This window comes from Penaeus vannamei, chromosome 6, assembly GCF_042767895.1.
Source record: "Penaeus vannamei isolate JL-2024 chromosome 6, ASM4276789v1, whole genome shotgun sequence".
In the NCBI taxonomy this organism is placed as follows: domain Eukaryota; kingdom Metazoa; phylum Arthropoda; class Malacostraca; order Decapoda; family Penaeidae; genus Penaeus; species Penaeus vannamei.
Window position 1 is genome coordinate 32,917,032 of NC_091554.1, and position 7,500 is coordinate 32,924,531.

Below are 7,500 nucleotides of genomic sequence, written 5' to 3' on the forward strand. Positions count from 1 at the left end.
TCCCTGAGTTGATAACAGACAGAGCAGAAATGCAGCTAGAGCCTACATTATTATTGCTCCAATGACTCACTCGCAAGCTGCGTTCAACATCCCATATTCTGAAATTAATCCAAAACATAACTTAGCTCCCAGTAATACAGCTGCATAATAGTTCTTTGTGAAATTTGTGCCACACACCAAGACAGACTTACAGTGTAAGATATATTCTTATATCTAGCATCTCTAGCATCTCTATCATAAAATCAACTGTGAGATCACATAGTTTAACTATTCCATATCTATATACATATGAATAGAGGCTGTTCTTGATACCAACTATTATAGAAGACTTACGTCACATTACTCTTATCAGCAACAGTAAGAAGTGGATGGATTGGATGAAATAATAATACAGCTGGAGGACCTGGATTACGATGTACAAACACCTGATCATCTAACTTGTTCGTTCCAACACTACGTCGTTCTTCTGACTCAGCCAGCAGACGTGAATTTAGAGATCTGTAAGAGAAATCACATTTGTTTCATAAGTTATATCTTGTAATTTATGACACAGATATTTGATAGATGCACAAATGGGAAATATGAAACTTCCATTCTATTTCTACTTTTATTATTATTTTTTTAAACAAAATATTTCAAGCTAAGCCATGCATTCCTAAATAATGAATGTCTATTTGTTCACAAGCTCATATTTACCTATCAGAGTAACCGTGTAGTGGTGAGGATGGAGAATTTAATTCATCATTTGTTTTTTGGCGTGGAAGAATGAAGGTCTTGGCACTCCATTCCACAAACTCTGTTGTTACTAATGGCTTCATGAAGCCATTATCATTTTCTTCACTCTGTTGAAAAACACAAACCAAGTGAACATAGTGGAAAAATCTGAAAGGATATCTTTCTTTAATATATTTATATCAGAACACTCTTATATACAATCACAAAAACAAATAAATAACTAATTTATGATGACAAAAAGTTGATGCATATATACATATACAATTTTCAAAAGTTTATGTAAAAATTACATGGTTATTCAAATGGTTTCTTGATCTTGAGCGGGTTGGTGTAGAGGTCTCTAGGGTAGATGGAGGTGATTCTCCACTGGAAGAAAAGATTACGCATCTTTATTTACAACAAAAATGTAACAAGGTTTTGGAAGTTAGACAAAGAAAAATAAAATTCTATATAAAGTTGTCTTTCTTCAAGTTAAATCATATGCAGTGAACAACATGAAAGATTATTTGTATCATACTTGTTATGTATGTCAGTCTATACACATCACAAATTACTGGCGGGGAAGGCATGTTCTTAATACCATGTTCACTGTGATTTTACTGATTTTTTAGTGAGTTTAATCAACTGCATTTACACATAGTACAAGTACTTAATCACAATGGAATCAATTACTGCTTCACCTGTTTAAACTTTTCCTTGATATTCAGAAATACTATTTTTTTATTGCTTTCAGTAATGTTAACAACTGAGCATTTAGGGAGCAAAACAAAATTACAGTGGACATTACATGTTTTCAGCAACAAAGGATTAACATATTCATTTCACAATGAACCACAAAGATAAAATTTGCAAATAACAAATATAAGGGTAAGGCTTGTGTTCTGCACTTACGGCATGAAAATGGGTTTATTGACTGGGGTGCCTGGAGCAGATTCTACTTTTTGTTCCATTATGTCTCTTGAGCCAGTTAAGACCTGAAAGTAAGATATTCATATCTATTATAGTCCTACTTGTTACAAAAAAAATATAAGAAATAAGAAAAATAATATAAAAAGATAAATTAATCAAGAAGTCATATCACAAAAGCCTTCTAATGCAAACATCTGGTCTCACTTTTAAAGAAAAAAGCAAATATAGGCTTGACACTCCACTGATTCAATTCTTTAAATAGGCAACTGATGTAGACTTGTTTTTTATTCAATGTTGCAAAAGAAAAAAGAAAGAAAGAAAAAAAATCTGAAAATGTTAATCAAACAGTGAAACAAACTACTTACAACTTGCTTTTTTTTATTCAAATACTGAAAAAAACAAAAACAGATTAGATAATTCAGTAAAAAGAAATAAAAACAATAATCTATGAAAATAATAATCAAACAGTGAAACAAACTACTTACTTTGCTTCTACCATAATCCACTACTGTCTTTGCCATTGAGGCTACAGCAGGGAATGGATCCCGTTCCAGAGTAATAAGTGTCTGCCACAGTTTGCAGTACATTCCACTATAAGACAGAGTACTGACCCCTGAAAAGACATTGCTGCACCCTAGGAGAAGAAAAGGAATAGTTTTCAATCAAAAACAGGTTTATCTAATGATTACTGTAGATCAAACAAGTGCCCATACAATATCAAAAATGAAATTCTGACAGGTATATGTAGCATCAAAAATGAATATATATTTCAAAACATATGACCTTTTTCCTTTACCTGAGGCCCTCTGGCATTCTATATATGAAAGGAAAGGAAATAAAAAACACTGTCCTCATTTGGAAAAAAAGACATCTTCATGGTAACACCCTGTATCTGGATATCAGCAAATATGTTTTTCCAAGCCTGACCATCAATCAATTATGTACACAATATGAAATACATTAATACTCCTGATATGGTAAACAAATACTGTACTCTCCATCAACATGCTGCCTCTTATCTGGATCATGACATATGAGATAGGAGCATATATTTTTATAAAATGACAAGGATCAAGCTAATCTATGCTAAAATATCTAATGCTTTATTCAGGCTTTGGGATCAAAAAAATTTATCTGTGGTAAAAGAAACCCTTATATCACTTAGCACAGATTAGACAGCATATAATGTTAACCCTTTCCACATACATTCCTCAACAAAATAGATCCAGAGGGAGCTGCTAGTCCAGTATATCAAAAGGAGAAGACAGAGTGGAGAAGTCCTAATTACATGTCTTCCAGTTCAAAGTTTGTAAGCCACAAACAGCCGATCTGTTACAAAAGGCACTGCCTGTTTTAGATCATAGTTGGCTTTGGCTTACTACCATGATGACAATTGTTTTATAATCAAGAGATTTATAGGATTCAAAGTGAAATAATGTGAACACAACTTTAATTTGTATTATTATACGTCAATTTTCTATATGAAATCACTCTTTCATACTAAAAATAAACTAACCTTTTCTTTACTTTTGAGCTTTAACCAATTAATTCTATAATTCTAAATTTCATACTCTACAAGATCAATTATTTTTAAATAAAAATCCTGCCATATTAAATTCTTGTGTATAATGAGTCCTATACAGTATCACAAGAGTCTTCTATTTTCCAATCCAGCAAATGCTGGATTGGCCCTGGGTAACCTCCCACCATAATGCTGCATTCAGAACACTTTGTCTTGCTTGTCCAGACAACTTGCCAGGACCAGCAGGACAGTGACGCAGCATTCGGAACCTCCAAGACCTTCACTACCCAGATTGCAACCAGCTCGGAAATAAACATTCACTATCTTATCATACTGGTGTCTTTATTTAAATGCTACATAGGTTTTGCAACTCTTTTGATGCATAATTAACTTATCTGTAATTGACAAACACAAAAACATCCTTTGATAACATCAATAAAGAGCTATAAAATTACCTATCAATATCTTATGGTTGCCTATACCTGTCATTGTTTACATAAAAATGCTACTGTGATGTCATCCTTTCTTGCTCTTCCAGCTGCGAACGAGGGTGAAATGGATGAGATGGACAACTTGTCCAGGACGAGAAAGTGAAGGTTCCAAATGGTTAAAACATCTTGTCCAACTTGTCTGGACAAGCAAGCTGAGGAATTCTAAATGCAGCATAAGCCTCTTATAGTGGGAATACCAGCTTTGGGGAGGGGGGGGGGGGTGGCTGCTGGGCCAGGGAGATTTCCATTGATCTTCACAAAATCTCTCATGTCCATACTGGAAGTAAGCTGGCAGAGGCAAGAGGGAGCAGTTGGGAAGTTCATTTATGTGTTCTCACTGCATAAACTTTTTTGAATGAACTGAGTAAGATATTTCTTTACTAAGTCTTTAATAAAGGTTCAGGCAAGAAACGTTAACTGAACTCATCCCGTCTTGGCCTGCACTTCCTTATTGCCAGTGTAGACATGTATATAGCTTAAAGTATTATGAAATCCATCTGTGCCAACTAGCTACCAGTGTGGACATGATCTTCAGGATACTGGGCTAGCAAAAATCTCTAGATTTATTGTGAACACTGTGTTTGCTTTAGTTACATGCAAGAGGTTAAAAATTATAGAGGAACTAAATACACGGACTTATTATTGTCTACCTATTAAATAGTATTTATATACAGCCACAACTATATTTCTGTGAACTACATTAAATATTTAAACAAAATACAACCATATTCAATATTCAAACTAAACACAACTACACCTATAAAGACAAAAATATACTATACACACAGTTGGTAAAACTTAGTTCCCAAGAAAATCATTTGGGGACTAATGAAATTTTCAAGTCATAAACTTTATCTTTTTTATCACAATTGAAAAACATACCTAGGGAAGATATAGAATGTGTTGATGCTGTCCTTTTCACTCCTACTGGTGACATATGGCCGTAGTCAGTGAGGGAAGTGTCTGGACTTGTCCCTAATGTCTGAGGAAATAGAAGTAAATGTCAAAATATATCCTCTACAATATAAACATAAGAAAAGTTGCATAAGAACACTGTATTTCTATCTAAAAAAAATTGAAACATTCACCTGATTAGGGGATGTGACTTGTCTTCCCCCCTGCCGCGAAAACACACGACTGATGCTATTTGATGGTGACATTATGCTATCAGTAGAAGATGTCAACGACTGGGGTGAAAGATCAACCATCTCTTCTCGAAAATATTGTCGTGCTACTGTGAGGAAGGAGCTTTCATACATCTGGATGAGATATTGCAAGGCAACTACCAACTCCTGTTATATGAGGAAAAAAAAGATAAGGAGAAAAAGAACAAAATTAGAATCACTTATGGAATACATATATCAACTTGGTGTGTCTATAGCACAGCTGTTTGCATCACAGTTATATTTTTGAGACTAGGAAGTAGTTTATTTTTCTTACTTGTCTGACAAGTGGAGAGCCGTCATGAGTGACAGTATTCGCTAGTGTTATGGCAATGGTGTGGTCTATGGCACGTGCATGGTCAGTCCTCTCATGACTAGCCAGACTGCTTACAAATGTTCCCAAGGAGAAGACTGCTGCTCCACGTACCTTTGAAAAATTAAATATTGATTATGGTGGGGGGGGGGGGTAGAAAGATAGAGGGAGAGAGGGAGAGAGGGAGAGAGAGGGAGAGGGAGAGAGAGAGAGAGAGAGAGAGAGAGAGAGAGAGAGAGAGAGAGAGAGAGAGAGAGAGAGAGAGAGAGAGAGAGAGAGAGAGAGAGAGAGAGAGAGAGAGAGAGAGAGAGAGAGATCTTTAACCTATTCATGCTTAAAAATACTACAAAATTATTTCTTCATCAATTGTTAGAATTTTAAATGTCAAGACATTACAAACAATATTTAATCAAGTGTTCTTACCTCTGGCACAGGATCAGAGAGAAGAGTGTACAGCTTTTCATGGGCATTGTCACGAGTTGCAGCCCATCTTGCATCTGGGTGATGGTGCCACGTGCGGCCCAGGCAGAGTGTGGCCCACTGCCTAAGAGGTGGATGTGGATCTGACACTTGCTCTAGACACAGAGGCATAAGGGATCCCTGCAGAGCCACCCGTTGTCCTTCAAGGTGTTCCCATACAATGACACCCAGCACAAATGCCGCCATGGTACGATGCTCAGCCTATAGTTGCAAATTGGAAAATAAAATCTTGTATATCTAAACTTTCAAAACTAACACATCACTTTAATCTTGAATGATCGTAAGATTTACTCAGCTGAGGGTGAAAAAGTAATAATTTGAAATATAAGTGCAATATATGCATATACATACAGGCATTGATGGATCAGCTAGAACTTTCAGGAAATATTTATAGCCCTCTTCTCGCACCAAGTCTGCTTTGCAACTCTGAAACAAAAGCCGTTATATAATCATATATTAGCAAACAGTCTAACCAGTCTGCAGCATAAATGAAATATTCAATACATATATCTGAATTCAAATTCCTTATAAGCTATAAATTTGTCTTTGCTATGTGATCACTACATTCTATAAAAATACAATTTATATGTATTCATATGCATTCACTATTTATACCCAAAGCTTTAAAAACTTCAAATCATAAAAATTATGGGATACAGATTAAAACATACTGGATCCACTGCAAGAATCTTAGCCCAAAGGAAGACTAAGAGTGGCCGTAACTCTCGCGCTGATGACTGCAAAAGACGTAAGACATATGGGAAGATGCCTACAGACAGCACTAAGTTGACTGCCCAAGGGCCTAAGGCTAGGAAACTTCCTAGAAGTTCCAGGGCTCGGGGACGGTGCACCTGACTCAGTAAAACCTGTAGGTAAGGATTCAGAAAAAAACTTTTTAGATTCAATTTAGAATGCAAATGTTTATATCTAACACTCTCATGATTCCAAAGTACATGCATTGCATAAGGATATTACAGGTTTTACCTGTAGGACAATAGGTAGTTGTTCAGGTGGATGTCTCTGTTCATGGCCTAAGTCTAACCAAACTTGAAAGGCTGTGAGCTGTTCCTCAAAAAATGGAGAGTGCACGTGTGAGTATGGATCCTCTGTACGAAGTGCTGTTGGCAGCTGCCCGAGGCATAGTTCCAAAGCAAGATCCCATGCATCCCACATAGGGTGCTGAAAAAAGAAATATCTTACTTAGCCATACAATATATTTTCTTTATAACATTTAAGGGTTTTCCTTTTTTTTTTAGTTTTCATTTTTTAAAATATTAAGAATTGTAATTCTAAATCATTCAAAATAAGTAAAACCATGAGCCTCTTCACATTAAATAACATAACACTATTATTTCTTGAATCCCCATATGTATAAAAATTCATATAACCTTACCTGGTGGGTTGGCGGAAGTTGTGGTGAGGATACAGGTGTGCAATCATAAGACCTCATTATCCTCTGTGCTAGCAAGAAATTACGAAAAAGGCTTGCAACCAAAAGGTCTTGTCTAAACAGCTTCTGAAAGAGATCTAAAGAGATGCGTAAATTAGACTGATATAATATTCTTAAATAATTAAGTGAATACATCTGACACATTAATCAATATATGTATAGTATGAAAGAAGTAGGGTGATAGTAAAAAGGGTTACAAGAAAATATGAGACATCAAGATGAAGAAGAGGAGCTTAATGAAGAGGAAGAGAAAATGGAGAAATGGAGAGTTAAAGGCATAAGGAAGAGAGGAAGACAGTAAAAGGTGAGGAACAAGGAGAGGGAATACAAAAGGGAGGAGGGAGAGAAGGAAGAGGAGAAAGTGAAGAAAGAAGAGAAAAGATGATAGAGATACAGATGAAGTGGAAAAAGAGGACAAGGAGACAGGAGGAATAGGA

General features: G+C 35.7%; 1 protein-coding gene across 2 annotated transcripts in view; it reads right to left on the reverse strand.

Annotated features, from left to right (window-relative positions):
• Window positions 1-7,500, reverse strand: part of raptor (regulatory associated protein of MTOR complex 1) — a 48,200-nt gene that overhangs the window by 13,274 nt on the left and 27,426 nt on the right. The window contains exons 7-21 of one of the 2 annotated variants that reach the window (XM_070122911.1): window positions 7,007-7,140; window positions 6,598-6,792; window positions 6,285-6,479; window positions 5,965-6,039; window positions 5,557-5,814; window positions 5,098-5,247; window positions 4,746-4,949; window positions 4,540-4,639; window positions 2,130-2,278; window positions 2,010-2,033; window positions 1,627-1,709; window positions 1,026-1,101; window positions 697-842; window positions 334-498; window positions 1-98 (exon numbers count right to left, since the gene is read on the reverse strand). The exon at window positions 1-98 is cut by the window's left edge and continues 150 nt beyond it. In XM_070122911.1, coding sequence (XP_069979012.1) covers window positions 1-98; window positions 334-498; window positions 697-842; window positions 1,026-1,101; window positions 1,627-1,709; window positions 2,010-2,033; window positions 2,130-2,278; window positions 4,540-4,639; window positions 4,746-4,949; window positions 5,098-5,247; window positions 5,557-5,814; window positions 5,965-6,039; window positions 6,285-6,479; window positions 6,598-6,792; window positions 7,007-7,140 — 2,052 coding nt within the window. The remainder of the gene's footprint in view (window positions 99-333; window positions 499-696; window positions 843-1,025; window positions 1,102-1,626; window positions 1,710-2,009; window positions 2,034-2,129; window positions 2,279-4,539; window positions 4,640-4,745; window positions 4,950-5,097; window positions 5,248-5,556; window positions 5,815-5,964; window positions 6,040-6,284; window positions 6,480-6,597; window positions 6,793-7,006; window positions 7,141-7,500) is intronic. The other variant, XM_070122912.1, reaches the window with a different exon arrangement.